The 17833-nt window shown below is 41.2% G+C and overlaps 1 protein-coding gene and 1 long non-coding RNA gene across 2 annotated transcripts in view; both read left to right on the top strand.

The window, feature by feature from the left end:
- LOC116691164 (uncharacterized) overlaps positions 1–17833 on the top strand; it is a 631246-nt gene that overhangs the window by 160528 nt on the left and 452885 nt on the right. The window lies entirely within an intron of this gene.
- On the top strand, positions 1910–17021 carry LOC116691149 (SUMO-activating enzyme subunit 2). The gene is made up of 17 exons (XM_032518523.1): positions 1910–2183; positions 3256–3339; positions 3867–3937; positions 4083–4147; positions 4249–4349; positions 4521–4642; positions 4816–4883; positions 5935–6056; positions 8748–8847; positions 9171–9322; positions 9608–9701; positions 10510–10622; positions 11405–11560; positions 11847–11943; positions 12384–12486; positions 12602–12744; positions 15709–17021. The coding sequence occupies exons 1-17, from the start codon at positions 2043–2045 to the stop codon at positions 15930–15932; spliced, it is 1956 nt and encodes a 651-aa protein (XP_032374414.1). The 5' UTR covers positions 1910–2042; the 3' UTR covers positions 15933–17021.

Raw genomic sequence — 17833 nt, 5'->3', positions numbered from 1 at the left:
GTTTCTTTCAAATAGCTGTGGTGTTGGACGGAGCTTTGTCTCGGTGTGTGTGTGTGTGTGTGTGTGTGTGTGGTGTGTGTGTGTGTGTGTGTGTGTGTGTGTGTGTGTGTGTGTGTGTGTGTGTGTGTGGTGTGTGCTGCTGGAGGCGGAGGGAGAGGCGGTCCGGGCAGAAACCGTGAGTTCACACAGACTGGAAACGTTATTACCTGGCCAACTGTAATAGTAACTATACTCTGAAACACCGGCTTTACAATAAGGATGATTAATGAAACAGTCACCGGCCCACGCAAACACACGCAGGCGGGCACAGGGACAAATAGAACGTGTAACGTTTGTTTACCCGTTGCCCTATTGATCCAGTCACACGTATTTGGAAATGATTGACAAAGTCTATGATCTTTGTCAGTCTGTCATGTCTGTCAGTGATACAATCATGTCAATCACAATCGTCATGGGCGGTGCTAAACTCCGCACAGAGCCACTGCAATAGTCTGTCTGTCTGTCTGTCTGTCTGTGTGTGTGTGTGTGTGTGTGTGTGTGTGTGTGTGTGTGTGTTGTGTGTGTGTTGTATGTCTGTCTGTGTGTGTGTGTATGTCCGTGTGTGTGCGTGCGTGCGTGTGTCGTAGCCTAGTATAACTCCGATGTGACAGATAGTCTTGCACTGAATTTACCCTGCAGAGCTCCGAGGACCAGGTAACCATAGTCCTCAGAAATTAGCCACATTTTAAATTCCAACGCAACGAAAGCAGAAGGAAACGGAAAATTCATTCATTCATTCAGAATTCCCTGCAGCATCGGAGCACTCCCAGTGCAACGTGAACGATATAGACGATGTAGACGATATAGACGATATAGACGATGTAGACTACCTTATACTAAAGCTTATACGTTACCATGGCAGTGGTACACCACAGCTGCCGCTCTCACCGTTCTGCTACGCTGGTTCCGGTCCATTTCTTTTCCATCATTGAAATCGTAGCCTACTCGGCGTTTTACAGATGCAGGAAATACAAGAACAGAACTTGAGCTGAAGTTGTTGATTTTGTTTGAACTTTATTTCATTTAAACTTTCACAGTTGATTTGGCGTGTGGGAGGAAACCGAAGCACTCTCGGAGTACACCCACGCGGACACACCCCTCCCCACCCGGAGCCCCCACGTGGCCCTGATATGAAGTAAATAGGGTGCAAAACGTGAGAGCGCGTAGATGCGCTGTCCCAATTTCAAACAGTATTATTGTTATTTTATTATTATTATTATTATTATTATTATTATTATTATTATTATTATTATTATTTATACACGTTAATTCCAAGCATTTTTTGTGTTCACCCTGAAAAAGTGCATTTACTAAGGGCATTTACTCAAAAATCTCTATCTTGGTGTTTGGTGTTTTTTGCCTCCAACCTCTCCTTTCAAGGGAATCTATCTATCTATCTATCTATCTATCTATCTATCTATCTATCTCTCTATCTATCTCTCTATCTCTCTATCTATCATCTATCTATCTATCTATCTCTCTATCTATCTATCTATCTATCTATCTATCTATCTATCTAGAACTGACCATAGCTCTCACCGAATTTTAATTTTGGTATCTCGTAATTTAGCAGATTTCTTTTTATTTAGTTGTTCAGAATTTCTGATAACAATTATTTCAGTAATTCACAAAAGCAGATCAGTTTTTTTATGACACTTATCTAAGAATTTCTGAATTGATAGCTAATTATCTAAGGCAACTTTTCCAAAGTGAATTATTACGTTTCCGTACATTTCATTCCAGCCTTACTCTAACTATAAGGTATGCTGATTATGGATTCCTGTAATAATTCCAGTTCTAACCAAACGCACATCAACGTTGAGTTGACAACCTTCAAGAAGAGGGCGCTAACGGCGCCAGCATGACAAACAAGCGCCTGAGATTCATACAGAAGAAGATGACTAACCCGGAAGTAGGCGAGACCTTAATTGTTCTGTAGATGAAGAAGCTAGCCGCTAGCCTCTCGGTGCTGCACGCTCTGTTTCTGTCTCTAGCCGATCAACATGGTCCAACTGGTGGGTTCCCTCCGAAAAGAACTGGCTGACTCCCTTTCCACCTGCAAGGTGCTGGTGGTAGGAGCGGGGGGGATCGGCTGCGAGCTGCTGAAGAACCTCGTCCTCACCGGCTTCAAGAACATCGAAGTGGTCCGTCATACATAGCTGTGTTTGTTTGTGTGTGTCTGTTAGCTTGCTTGCTATCATGCTAGGTCTTTGTGCTGGACAGACTGCGCCTGCAGGTATGCGGTCTCCGGCTAACTCCACGGACATGGCATTTAAATATGTAAAACTTACGAGGGCTCGTGGTGGTTTCTTGTTATCCCCTCCGCCCCCAAGTGCATATTCTAGTGGACAGGCACGGCTATGAAGTTGTACAAATACGAACACTGCCGTAGCAGTTGTAGCTGTAGCATTTGGCGCCATTAACACTGCTAATGGCAAGTTAGCCGGACAACTTTGAAATGTTGTGGCCAGCTAACGTTATGCGGCTGGCGGGTTAGCGGCTAAATACCAGACACTTGGACACCCCGATTGTTTGGTGCGACAGCTTATGTCGTGCTGCAAATTTTTGATATTTGTGTCTGTTAATTACATTCTGTGTCATTTCAACAGAACAAGACACATTCATTGTCAAACAAATACACAACCAGCATAACTTCACGTTTGATTGTGTACTGTAGTCAAATGAAAGAAGAGCTCTGCGGAAGTCTGAAAGCAGTACAGTAAACAGTAGAGGTCTAAAGATGAAAATCACAAGATGATTATTCCTACTACCTTGTCAGTGATGTTACTGTTGACTGTTTGAATCAAGGTTTTACGTTTGTGATCTTAACTCCTGTTGTTTTTACTGTTCTTATTCGTAACAAAAGCAATGAGACTGACTTTTGAAATGAACCCTCTGAAACTGTAAGATGAATATATAATTCAATGGTGTCTTCACAGTAAAGGGTAGCATATTAACACAGTAACATTTGCAGAGATCCATCAGTATTTTTTTTTTTTTAAAGATATGGAGAATACCTTTTTATTATATAGTGGATTTGTTACATTTTGTCATGTGTACAGGCAGATAATTTTATCCAAATTTCAATATAAACAAATTGCTTTGTTAAAAGGGGTCACAGTGTGTACTTGTGCAACAAGTTGATTGTAATAAACTGCTGCCATGTCCCATTACATGTAAAAAGGATTGACATTAGAACCCTATTAATTTCGACAGATTGACTTGGACACAATTGATGTCAGCAACCTGAACCGCCAGTTCCTTTTCCAGAAGAAGCATGTTGGCAAGTCTAAAGCACAGGTATGTAAATATCAGGGAATCAGCCTTTTGCCGCTGTAGTGTTGTTAATCTTGTTTGAACTAACAATGTGTTGTATGTTGAACGCGCTGCAATATGAGGAATATATGCAATAACGTTGAATATTGCGATAACGACATTACTCACTTTCAGAATTCTGCTAAAATACGACAAATGGCTTGTTGAATTTAAAACAAATGAAAGGAAATCGTTTCCAACATTCTTTTATTGAGCACATTCAAAAAATAATTGAATAAAAAAGGCATTACTAAAAAAAATGACAGTTATATTTAAAGTGTGATTTCTATTGATATTTTCTTTCAACAAACACAAAAAATCTCGGAGCGTCTTTTGCGATATGTCACAGCCTTACATACGGCCGTTGATATTGGGCTAACGCTAATAAAAAAAAAAGAAGACATTTTGCAGCCCTATTTCTGGTACACCACACCGTAGATTAAATGGTTTTTGGTGTGTGCTGTTGTACATGTTCTGGCTCAGTAGGTTGCTTCGTTCCTGTTGTTTTGCAGGTGGCCAAGGAGAGCGCCTTGCAGTTTTGTCCCACTGCAAATATCACTGCCTACCATGACAGCATCATGAAGTGAGTTCAGTCAGTCCGTTTCATTAAATTAATTAAAGTGTTGCAGACTTTGTCAGTAGGGTCAGTCATGTTTTTGCTGCTATATTATTGTGCTTGGTTGATGGGTTGTCCTTTTTGATTTGGAACTTGTGTCACCTCCCAACAGCCCTGACTACAACGTGGAGTTCTTCAGAAACTTCATGCTAGTCATGAATGCTCTGGACAACAGAGGTATTCTCACGGGACCTTACTACTCAGACACACTGTGTTACTCCTAACTGCCAACGCATTCAAATGTTGAGGACAATAAAACCCTTTCTGTCTCTCTGTAGCGGCCCGTAACCATGTGAACAGGATGTGCTTGGCAGCAGACATCCCTTTGATAGAGAGTGGCACTGCTGGATACCTGGGACAAGTCACAGTCATCAAGAAGGTAGAACATGCACATCAGTATGTTAGTGTTTATCCATCACAACATCCATTGCATAGATTTCCTATTGAGTAAAATGTTGATGGGCTCGGACTATAGCATCTTTCAATGTGTCTCTGTCGTCCTTCTTTTTTTCCCTACCTTTCCCTTCTCTCCTTGTTCCCTTGTCCACAGGGGATGACGGAGTGCTACGAATGCCAACCTAAGCCCACCCAGAAGACCTTCCCAGGATGCACCATCAGAAACACACCGTCTGAGCCCATTCACTGCATTGTCTGGGCCAAGTATCTCTTCAAGTAAGGCTCATCATAACTAAGTACGAGAATCATTAAAGCTGACAACAATTCAAATACATGGCTCACTGCACAATAAACCTTCACTAGACTGGCCCTATGTGGCGCTGAACAAAAGAGAACAGCATGCTGTGTCCTATTGGTCATCTTGCATTGTTTGTCTATTGCTACTATAGCCAGCTATTTGGAGAAGAGGATGCAGACCAAGAGGTTTCACCTGACACAGCTGACCCAGAGGCTTCATGTGAGTGAGAGCGTGGCATTGTAATCGTTTAGAAATATCTAATGAGTTATAGAGGTGTGACGAGATCTTGTCCCACAATAAAATTCATTTTTCTCATCAAGGTTAAAAGTTGTCTCGCGATATCGGTACACAAGTGCAAAATTATGTCGGTACTATCAAGGAACAATTCACATTAAATCAATTGGTGCCAAATCTTGGTACCTCAAAGCGCGTAAGCTCAAGCTTCTCTGTCCTCTCTGCATGTTTCACAGAGAGCGGGGCACAGCTCTGACACACAGACACACACGCACGCACGTAGAGGTGCTGTGCAGACTGAACGAAAGGGCCTCTGCAGTTTGTTAAAGTCTCAGTGGGAATGCTGGGTAAGCAGACACAACTTAGTTTTCCAAAGTTCACGCAGACGGCGTTTGCTGCAATATAACAGCGAGATTGCCATGCAGTTAATGTTACACTTCTGAGACAGACAGGGGTTCTCTGTTGCCCTGGAGAGTGACTGACGGGTACAAGACAAAATCATTCATATGCCCTGGTGACAGACTGACAGGCTGAGGTTGCAAGCCAAGAGGGCTTTATTACTATAGCACCTTTTAGCAACAAGGTAATTGTAAGTGCTTTACATAAAACATTAAAGAGCAATTAAAAACGGAAATGAAAATAAAACCCAAGAATACAAGTTACAGTGCAGTGTAATGAATAGATAAACTTTTAGATTTATAGGTTGTAGGGATGGGTTTGGGAGGATAGAGGGGCGCTGCAGTTATTAGGTCTGAAGAGGTTAGTTATACAGGAGTAAAGTCATTTGAGTTTGTGGCAAAACCTTTTTACTGCGCTAATTTTTCATTTTGTGACTTGATTGAATAAAAGACTATTTTTCCAGTGATATTTCAGCATTCACGTTTCCTTTTGTTAGTCTTGTTCTCGTGAACCCAGTCTCGTCTCGTGAACTGAGTGTCTCGTCACACCCTAATGAGTTCTATTTCTATTGTTCTTATATTTGATCTGGCGGTTTGGGGAAGCAGTTGTAAAATGTAAGTGTGTGTTGTCTAAACAGGGAATCCAGAAGACACGGCAGCTCGCGCCACAGCCTCAGAAAAGGATGGCGACATCAAGCGAGTCTCCACCAAGGAATGGGCTCGCTCCACGGGATACGACCCTGTCAAACTCTTCAACAAGGTACCAGTCAGACAAACTCGTACCATGGTTTCAGAAATTCAAATGCAGACCATGTAAGTGTGTTGCATACCCCAACTTTCTTTTTAAATAACAAGTGTGCTTGGACGCTCTTGTACGAGCGTCTGTACTAATTGGAACATGTAGGATTAGATATTGTCTAATGTGCACATAAAGCTTGGCAATATATCAATATTATATTGCACCGGTATATGAGACTAGTTATCATCTTAAATTTTGGATATCGTATAATGACACATGTTGTCTTTTCCTGAGTTTTAAGGCTGCATTACAGTAAAATAATGTCATTTTGTGACTTTACTAGACTGTTCTATTATTTGCTTTCACCCACTTTTGTAATTATATCCACATTGTTGATGATTATTTATCGAAAATCTCATTGTGTAAATTCTCTCTAAAATATCGTGGCAATGTGCGCCCGGAGAGCTCAGTTGGTTGAGCGGGCGACCATAAACAGTGCCTTGCAAAAGTATTCAGCCCCCTTGAACTTTGACCTTTTGCCACATTTCAGGCTTCAAACATAAATATATAAAACAATAATTTTTTTGTGAAGAATCAACAAGTGGGACACAATCATGAAGTGGAACAAAATGAATTGGATATTTCAAACTTCAACAAATTGAAAACTGAAAAAATGGGCGTGCAAAATTATTAAGCCCCCGATTCCAGCTGTAAGTCGCTTGGGGTATGTCTATCAGATTTGCACATCTAGAGACAGAAACTTTTGTCCATTGCTCCTTGCAAAACAGCTGGAGCTCAGTGAGGTTGGATGGAGAGCGTTTGTGAACAGCAGTTTTCAGTTCGTTCCACAGATTCTCGATTGGATTCAGGTCTGGACTTTGACTTGGCCATTCTAACACCTGGATACGTTTATTTGTGAACTATTCCATTGTAGATTATGCTTTATGTTTTGGATCATTTACTTGTTGGAAGACAAATCTCCGTCCCAGTCTCAGGTCTTTTGCAGACTCCATCAGGTTTTCACCCAGAATGGTCCTGTATTTGGCTGCATCCATCTTCCCCTCAATTTGAACCATCTTCCCTGTCCCTGCTGAAGAAAAGCAGGCCCAAACCATGATGCTGCCACCACCATGTTTGACAGTGGGGATGGTGTGTTGAGGGTGATGAGCTGTGTTGCTTTTACGCCAAACATATCGTTTTGCATTGTGGCCAAAAAGTTTGATTTTGGTTTCATCTGACCAGAGCACCTTCTTCCACATGTTTGGTGTGTCTCCCAGGTGGCTGGTGGCAACAAGACTTTTTTTTAATGCGTTTTCTAGAAATGGCTTTCTTCTTGCCACTCTTCCATGAAGGCCAGATTTGTGCAGTGTACGACTGATTGTTGTCCTATGGACAGACTCTCCCACCTCAGCTGTAGTTCTCTGCAGTTCATCCAGAGTGATCATGGACCTCTTGGCTGCATCTCTGATCAGTCTTTTCCTCGTATGAGCTGAAAGTTTTGAAGGACGGCCGGGTCTTCATAGATTTGCAGTGGTCTGATACAGTGGGATGTTTAAAGCTTGGGAAATCATTTTGTATCCAAATCCGGCTTTAAACTTCTCCACAACAGTATCTCGGACCTGCCTGGTGTGTTCCTTGTTCTTCATGATGCTATCTGAGCTTTAAACGGACCTCTGAGACTATCACAGAGCAGGTACATTTATACAAAGACTTGATTACACACAGGTGGATTCTACTTATTATCATTAGTCATTTAGGACAACATTGGATCATTCAGAGATCCTCGCTGAACTTCTGGAGAGAGTTTGCTGCACTGAAAGTAAAGGGGCTGAATCATTTAGCACGCCCAGTTTTTCAATTTTTTTTTATTTGTCTTTATGTTTGAAGCCTGAAATGTGGAAAAAGGTAAAAAATTTCAAGGGGGCCAAGTACTTTCGCAAGGCACTAATTGTATGTGTGTATCTATCTATCTATCTATCTATCATGGTTTACTCCTGGACACAGCGGGCCCGGGTTCGGCTCCGACCTGCGGCCCTTTGCTGCATGTCATTCCCCCTTTTATATCTTCAGCTCTCCTGTCATCATGATGGCTGAAATTCCCCAAAAACATAATCCAACAAAAAAAAATATTGAGGTATTATCAACATCAATGTATTTGGTAAAAAAATATTGTGATATTTTCTTTTTTTAATATGGCACAGCTTTATGTGAATGTTTTAATGATTTAAAAAAATGTCAAAATAGAAAAAAAGTATTGTATTTATTTCTATATTAATTTTCCTGGAAAGTTTCCATTTTATATATGTTCTTAGAATTTTGCACTTTTCCTATTTGTTTAATTGGTGTCTTGCAGGAGACAAAACGCGTTGTCTAGTACAACATGAATACTAGTTTGAAGGATTTAGATAAACTAAACATAAATGGGATAACTCATTTAGGAGGCAAAAATCTTGTTTTACACTAATCCATGGTAGAAACATGCAGATGGAAATCAAACTTAAGAGTGTGTTGTTAAAGTTTTTGTGTTGGTATAATTGGGTTTTTCTGTCCGGGTTTCAAGGGTTCTCTTAAAATGTGCTTTACGTTTTATCCTAATGCTTCTTTAAATTTTAACACACCGCAATGTGAGTGATTTAATCAGTACTGTGTTAGCATATAATCACTAAAGACATCCAGAAACAAGCTTGGTTCTGATTGGCTATTCTCCCCCAGCTTTTCAAAGATGACATCATGTACCTGCTGACCATGGACAAGTTGTGGAAGAAGAGGAAAGCTCCTTTACCTCTGGACTGGCAGCAGCTAGAGAACAGCGGTATGTCTAAGTATTTATGTCGGGGACAACTTTAGCTTTTGGTTAAATTAAGTTTGGAGGCTTGTTGCTTGTTTGCAGAGAAATAGCATCACATGAAAAATAGCAGGTTTTAGAGCTGTGTTAAGAAACTGCTGATGCAAACTGCTGTTGCACAACTGTACTGCTCGTGGTCACTCACGGCATGGCTTGCCGAGACTACCTCCCCTACTATTGTAACCCCTGTCGTATTATTGAGTGTTTGTAGGCATAGGCCTGTATGCCTATCTCTTGGCTGTCTTAGGTGTTTGTCTTAATGTTCATCCATACTGGTTTGTGTCTCCCAGCATATCCTCAAGAGGAGTCTGTGGGTTCAGGCTTGAAGGACCAGCAGGTTCTGGGTGTTTGGGCTCTCTGCCAGCTGTTCCAGCACAGCGTGGAGACTCTCCGCTCACAGCTGCAGGAGAAGGGAGAAGGAGCTGAGCTGGTGTGGGACAAGGTAAAAACCACTAGCACAAAGTTATAGAGGGAAAGTCTGCACACCGTCCGTAAAAATCTCAGAAAGATAAACAGCTCTTCTAGAGAACACTGAGAGATGCATACAGGTCTTTTAATTTAAAAAACAAAGGGTTTAAAAGATAGATTTAAAAATCTTTAAATGAGTGTTTTTTTGTTTTTGTTTTTTTACCATTTTGGGTTTCTTGCTAGAGCGCACTGACGCATGCATTATGGTTTTAATGGCTTGTGTGAGTTTAGTGCCTTCAACGCCTCCTCTTGTTCTCAGGATGACCCTCCAGCCATGGACTTTGTTACTGCAGCAGCCAACCTACGTATGCACATCTTTAGCATGAACATGAAGAGTCGCTTTGATGTAAAGTGTAAGTTGGCTGTGTTACGTCTCAACAGTGAATCGGTTACACTGAAAACTATAATGTAGAATTTGCTGTGTGCTGTTCCTCTGAAGCAACATTGCGTAACATTCATATTTTTTTGCAATTTGGCGTGCCTACAATTTGAGAGTATAATTGACTTATTGGCGGTCGAAAATATAGACTGGTGTACAAGTGCATTTGGTATGATTACATTGCTTATCATTAGAACAGCCAAGCATCAAGTTGTCAAGACAGAGAGGCCGGCTGTTATTATTTACCAATCCAATAGCAAGATGGCCAGCTTGCTGTCTGTCTCTCGCCACCGACTAAAAGCCTGTCAGAGTTTTTTGGCAGCAGCTCCGCCACTCTCTCTTCTTAGCTTTCTCCGTGTCCTCTCTTCGCTTTCTTTAGCCTCTTCTATCACGTGTCGTCTGCTGAACCGGGTCCTGTTGCCCGCTCGCTCCGGTAATATGCAAAAATGATCCAGTTTCACCAAAATTAGTGGTAGTGACTCCAGAGGGTGTGCACTTCTCCTGGGAGTTTGTACCTGCTCACCAAAGTCATGAGGACAGGCATTCAGGGTTTGTATTGGAAGTGATAGAGTATTATTACAAGTCAAAGTAGCATCAAAAGGATTTTGAAGCTGTTATTTTAAGGTAAAAAAAAGTTCTGCAATGTTGTTTTTAATTGGACTCAATATACATGATGTAAATTAGTTATGGATATCTTAATTCCATTATATGGTTATAGTGCACATGCATAATGTCCCTAACTAAGAGTTTTGAATTGGACTGTGTTGATTTGTTTGTTTCAGCCATGGCGGGTAACATCATCCCAGCTATTGCTACAACCAACGCTGTCATTGCTGGACTCATTGTTCTGGAGGGGTTGAAGATCCTGTCTGGGGAACTAGAATCCTGTCGCACGGTTAGTACAAAGTTTCCATGACTGGTTAAATTCATCCAGGCAGTTGTCAGGACCTGGATATTTGCCCATGCTTAAATCATTTTTACTTTTAATCTTAAACACTTTGACACTGTGTAGTGTTTCTGTGCAACCGTGGTAACTGTTCCTTGAATGTAAAGGTCCATTAACAAACACTGTAAAGAGTGCAGCCACCAGTTAACCCCTTTTTTGAGCGAGAAATAGTAATACAAATAATTAATTATTTAAGACAGGGTAAAGAGTGCCAATATTTAGGACTGGTAACTGTCGTGTTGTTTGCTGACAAAGAATGGCCCCCATGTTGTTTCTTTTGAGGTATTGTTATTCAGTTTGGAATAAATTAAACCTCTGAATGGGGGCGTGTTAATATTTTTGCATACATGCTTTAAACCAAAATCCGGTTATCATTATTTTCCAAATCCAAGAGTTAAATGCACCATTGTCGGAGCCTACACTTAACAACACGTTTTACCATTCATTGTTTGTTTACATAACTCAAGCTATTCTATCAATTAAAGGCCATAAACCCCCCAAAAAATAATCTTCATGGGGAAGGCAAAATGTTGTCATACCAGTTAATTTGAGGAAGCAGGAGGATTTTCGACCCTGCGTTTGATTTCGATCATTGACATTGCATTTTGATCAATTTAGTATTGAGCACCCCTAACTCAAAACCTCACCTCTTGAGAAACTGTGTTCAGAGTTTCTGTCAGCGCTGTTGTTTCGCCACACTTCATCTTGGTTTTTGTTTGCCTCTTCTCCAGATCTTCCTGAACAAGTGTCCCAACCTTAGGAAGAAGCTGCTGGTCCCATGTGTACTGGATCCACCCAGCGTCAACTGCTACGTCTGCGCCAGCAAACCCGAAGTCACTGTTAAACTCAACGTCCACAAAACCATGGTTCTCTCTCTACAGGACCGGGTAATATGATAAGCTTGTTTTTGCACATACACCTACCTGCCTCAATGACAGTGATGTCATTCATATAAATCTTGAACACCAGTGATCTGATTGAACCTGTCCTAATTGGACAGCACCTATTCACTTATATCAAAATATTGTTCCAGATCCTAGCTGGAGCAGCCTGAGATAAGCCCGTTTATTTCTCCTGAGTTCAACTCGACTGGAAATAGTGTCATGTGGGGGTTAAATGATTACTCTTACCTTACTTACTTGTTGACTTGTTGTTTTTGTATGTTTTGATTAGATCCTGAAGGAGAGGTTTGGCATGGTGGCTCCAGATGTTCAGATAGAGGATGGAAAAGGGACTATCCTTATCTCCTCAGAGGAAGGAGAGACAGAAAGTAAGGAGGAAGGGGAAAATAGAAAACCGTGCATCATACACAGTGATTCTTCATTCAGACAGAAGAGGGCGCTGTGGCAACATTTGTCAATTTGTCTTCAGCTAACCATCTATCCAGACAGAAGATTTATAAAAGCATTTAGAAGTAGCATATCTGTTGTACGGGGTTGTAATTAAAAAGTATATAGATTGGAACATTTTGTCATAGCACTTGCAGAATGGATGAGAAAATCAGCAGCGAGAATAATATGCAGAGGGTATTCAGATTGACAAAACAATGCAAAAATTCTATATACAGTATTATTTAGAGTTAGGGCTTGTTCAAATCATTAAAAAAAGTTACGCAAATGCATATACAATGAAATGTGTTGTGGTTTACAGTCTAAAACATTTGGCCTTTGCTGAGTATTAATGTATTTGGTCCTGCCTGTCCCTTCACAGCTAACAGCAAATTTCTTGCTGATTTTGGGATCCGTAACGGCAGCCGTCTCCAAGTTGATGACTTCCTCCAGGATTACACACTCCTCGTCAATGTCCTGCATACGTAAGCACCTCTGTGCATATGAATGTAGAAATGAAATGCATGCATGCATGCATGTGCCAATTTTTTGATTCATCATGTTTTGTTTTATTGTGTGTCTGTGTGGGTGTGTGGACAGTGAGGAACTAGAGCGGGATGTGGAGTTTGAGGTAGTAGGTGAAGCCCCAGACAAAGCTCCGCCCCCTCAGACTAACCAAGAAGATGTTAACAGCATCACCAATGGCAACAAGGACTCCGCCCAGCCATCCACCTCTTCTAAAGGTCAGCCGGAGTGACATGCTTTTCTTAGTTCAAATCACAGTGCTGCTTTTGTGTGGTCCTGTCTCTTTGTAATATACACTGAGCAGGCGTGTATGTGCTATATTGTATTAGTGCTCCACTGTGTGTCTTTACTGGCCGCCTTTTTTTGGAGTGATTTCAGAGTCAGATCTGTGAGTCTGAAGGCTTATCAGACACCAAGACACATCACAGTGGTTAGTAAAACTATAATAAGATAGGATTTACAACTCTGGAAAGTTACTGTGGTGATATTTGATCTTTTATTGTGATAGTCATGAGGTAAGCAGTAGAAATACATGTTACAAAATAATCCACCAGGAATGTTCTCTTGCAGCTATGTGATTGGCCAACGCAGCCCCCCCACTACGGCAGACTGGTCTCATTCAAACGAGGGAGAAGCTGCCTTTTTTTCCTATGCACTGCCAATGTGTGTTTGAGTCACAAACTTAGAAAGTCAAGTGTCTAAAAGTGTCGCCTGTAGTTGGTGCAGTTTTAAATGCTGCGGCTGTAGCCTTGGTTTGCTAAGAAGTGGTGCAGGTGTAGAGCTGTCGGTTTGAAAGAGCTATTACTGCAACTCTGTTCAGAACGCTGTATCATGTGGACACGCCGACAGTGTTGTTGTCATTACTTAGCATTCCTCATGGGGGTGACAAACTACGCTATAATATCAGAATCAGCTTTATTTGCCAGGTATGAGGACACATACGAGGAATTTTTCTTTGGATCCTCATTGCTCACGATGCCCTTACACATACAAAACAAACAATATATGCACATTAATATATACCCACTCTGAACAAATATAAACAATATAGACAGGTTGATGCAATAGTGCAGTGAAGAGTGCGAAGTATGCAGGAGTAAATTATGATATTTGGATTGTGGAGCATAGTGCAAAGAATGATGGAATAAATAGTATTATATTACAGTATGAACAGCTCTGAAAAAGACTATGAGAATGATGAATAAATAATAAGTGGAATCAGTAAACAGGTGCTGTTAGAGACAGTGTTGTCTATATATATATATATATATATATATATATATATATATAGTTAGTTAGTTAGTTCTATCGCTCTTTTCAAAGCCACACCTTGGACAAAAAAGTAAATTTACCTTGCAGAACGTGGCCTCAATCAGTTTTTCACAGAACGCACCCCCCCACCCCTCTTTAGGGTTTTTACCTTCGTCAGCTCACCTAGGGGCTGTGAATCTTCAGCCCCTTTCACACAGATTGCACAATAGCGCCACAGTTGATGTCTGCCATCATCATTACTCACTCAGAAGAAAGCAAAGGCAACATAATGCCGCCCCAGTGGGTGATTTCACATGGCATTCAGCGTGCAAGAGAGGCGAAAGGCGTCTAGTGCATGTGTGAGCCGATCCGCAGCGTTAATCAACCACCCTTACCCAACCTGATCTACTAACCACCAACTTTATGCATCATAGTAGCACAATTGTCAGTAGCGCAATTTACAGAGATGCAAGTGTATGTGTTAGTGTCTGAGAGAGGAAGAGAGCAAGTGACGTAGAAGGGGGACTATGCACGCTATGTTTATGTAAGTTATTGATAACTGGCTAGTTGTAGTTGGAACGCTGCTTTGTCACTTTTCTACCTGCCTGTGGGCTGACTGGCTGTCCCTTACATACAGGCGTCTGTTTAGATTAGATTAGATTATACTTTATTTATCCCACGACGGGGAAATTCTGTCGTTACAAGTAGCAGCATAGCAGCAACAGCAAAAAAAAAAAAAAAAAAAAAACACACAAACAAGTAAGCACGAAAGAAATACAAGGCAAGAAATAGACAATGAAAATATGGTAGACTGAGTAAGTAAAATGCCGTCAAACAAAAGGAATTTTAAAGTGCGGTTGCCATGATAAGAGAAACAATATTGCGGTGTAAGTGACGTTAAAAATTAAGTTGAATGTGTAATTAGAGCAAAGAAGCAAGAGTCGGTAGCATAATTTAAATTATATTAACCTGAGACCATAAATATTGAAAAGTAAGTACTTGTAATAAAATAATATAAATACCAATATTAAAGATAAACAGAAAGTGTGTGATGTTGTTGCTGTTATGGCTCTGTGACAACGTCTGCTATCAGCTTATACCCTTTTCACAACAATACCCATGTCGACTGTGTTTGAATGGGTTAACCCTCCTCAATCGACTCAGCTTCGCAACCCAGATCGTGAGGTGGGTGGGATCAGGGTCGGACTTTCATTGATTTCAAGGTGGCTGCTTAACGCTGGGTTTTCACCATAGACTGTGTACAACTAGGATTTTCACAAGCAGCTTCAACAACAGCTGAGCGGAGCAGTCTGCTTTCAGTGTTTAGGTGTTCACTAGTCAGCCCTAGTCTGGTCTCAAAAGTTGACTCTGCAAGTCAACTTTTCGAGAGTGGTAGCAGAGTTTTACAAGCAAAAATTGATAGAGGAACCTCCTTGTCCATATGCTGCAATAAATATGCAGAGGAGGAGAAATCAGTCTGCAAAAAATGACCTGTTTAATGTTTTTCTTTTGGTCTGGAGTATGTGACAAGTTAGCTGTTCATCAAATACCCATTTATAGCACTTGAGGTAATTGTAATGCATTGCTCCTAAGTTGTGACCCAGTTGATCTTTGAATTGTCATGACCAGGGATATACCCATGTAGACTGGCTTGGTCTGAATTTCCAAAAGGAGGGTTGAACCCTGATCAGACAACCCAGGCCTAACCCTGGTCAGTGGTGTGAGAGAGGTATTAAAGGTGCACCAACTCTGTTCCCCCTTTTCCATCTTCATAACTTTCTCACAGGCCGCTTAAAAGCCTCGACCAGGCTGTGTGAAACGTGCCTCTGCTCTAAACTGACCTTTTAGCATAAAGTTTTCACTGTCTTTTGTGGAACCAAATTTGTATCTGCTTCTTTTTTATCCATGTCCGCTGTCCTCTCCCTTTTCAGCTCCAGCACAAGATGACGACATCATGATTGTTGACTCTGACGAGGAAGAAGGGGGGTCGTCTAGCTCTGCAGCAGCAGCAGCAGCGACCAGCGGCACCAAGAGGAAGCACTCAGACGCAGAAACTGGCGAGACCTCCACCAAGCGTCCGCGGACGGTCCAATCAAGTGAAGCAGCCGCCCCCACCGACAATGACGACGATGATGACATCATTGCTCTGGACTAACCCCTCCTTCCTGGTCTCCTGAAGGACCGAGAACTCTTTGAACGCTTTTCATTTAGACTCGAAACTGACCGTAGGTTTGAATAAAACACCTCTTTTATGAAGAACATTTTGACTGCCCTTGTTCGTCTTTCGTCACTTCCTCCCCCCACTCTGTGTTTGTGCTTTCATACTCCCTCTGCTCTCACATGATGCTGTAAATAGATTCTACGTTTTGAAAAATACATAACTTTTTTTGTTATTCAGTTATTACTTATAAAATGCTTCTCTTGATGGTAAAAAAACAAAACAAATGCTTTTTTATATATATAAATGTACTGTATTTCTCATGCTACACAAGTCAGGGTGTTTTTGTGCTTTGTCAATTACAAAAATTTAAAAACCAAAACAATTTCTTGTAATATTAATCTCAGTCATTGTGAAGGGACGGTAAACGACAGACCCAGAAGTCTGCAGCCTGTGGTACTCCAACCAGTGCGTCTGTTGGTAGGTGCTGTTGCTGTCTGTGATCGGGTTGGTAAAGCACAGAGGCGCTGATGGAGAGTTTGGCCACATTGTGCCATTGGGGCGTTAGTTTGCTACCTCTTTTCTAGAACTAACATTTTTTGGCTGCAAATTTGTGCCCATGCCATCCATAACACTGCCACAATGAGGCATTCATTACAGAATTAAAAAAAAAATGACTTTGAAACAGCCATGGAGCAGCACAGCGGTGCTAATATGCCCCCCTGTTAAATTGCAACAACTAAAGGCTCTGGCTGAGCACAAGAGGCTTAGATCCAGGCTAGTAGTATAATGTTAACATGTCGCTTTTTCTTAGTAGGACTTGGTTCTCTTGGAGCAAAACAAATTCAAGGTAAAACAGAACTTAGAACCAGTCATTCCTTTTCATATGATAGATGATAGCAGTGGAGTCCTGCACTGAAATAACATGTCTTGCACAAAGTGTAGCAGTTGAGCTCCAGCTGTCTTCTCCAGTCTAACTCTTGTCACGGTGTCCATAATTTAATATTTCATTGTGATCCAATGTTGAACAGTTATGAGAGCCCTTTGGACCAATTTGGTGAAGACAATAAACTCAGCAAATGCAGAGGCTTTGTGTTTTATTTGTTTAGTCTTTCATGTTGAGATCAAATATTCTAAACACTAAAATCACACAGACTTGCATGTCTGTCAGCTTGTTTTGGTGTTCTGAATATATCATTTTGTTCAGTTAAGGGATTAAAGTTCAACAGTCATGTGGTCAACTCTGTACAAAGTGTGACATTCTTAAGAGTAACCATGATGCAACACTACAATCCTCTACGCACATACACACAGCACGAACGCACATACAGTGCCTTGCGAAAGTATTCGGCCCCCTTGAACTTTTCAACCTTTTGACACATTTCAGGCTTCAAACATAAAGATATACATTTTTTATTTTTTGTTAAGAATCACCAACAAGTGGGACACAATTGTGAAGTGGAACGAAATCTATTGGATATTTTAAACTTTTTTAGCAAATAAAAAACTGAAAAGTGGTGCGTGCAAAATGATTCGGCCCCTTTTACTTTCAGTGCAGCAAACTCACTCCAGAAGTTCAGCGAGGATCTCTGAATGATCCAATGTTGTCCTAAATGACTGATGGTGATAAATAGAATCCACCTATGGGTTCTGTTGAAAGCGCAGAGAGCATCATGAAGACCAAGGAACACACCAGGCAGGTTCGTAATACTGTTGGAGAAGTTTAAAGCCGGATTTGGATACAAAAAGATTTCCCAAGCTTTAAACATCCCAAGGAGCACTGTGCAAGCGATCATTTTGAAATGGAAGGAGTATCAGACCACTGCAAATCTACCAAGACCTGGCCGTCCCTGTAAACTTTCAGCTCAGGCCAGGAGAAGACTGATCAGAGATGCAGC

This window comes from Etheostoma spectabile, chromosome 6 (genome assembly GCF_008692095.1).
Source record: "Etheostoma spectabile isolate EspeVRDwgs_2016 chromosome 6, UIUC_Espe_1.0, whole genome shotgun sequence".
In the NCBI taxonomy this organism is placed as follows: domain Eukaryota; kingdom Metazoa; phylum Chordata; class Actinopteri; order Perciformes; family Percidae; genus Etheostoma; species Etheostoma spectabile.
Note: the sequence above shows the minus strand (reverse complement) of the source record. Positions and strands in the feature narration are given on the sequence as shown.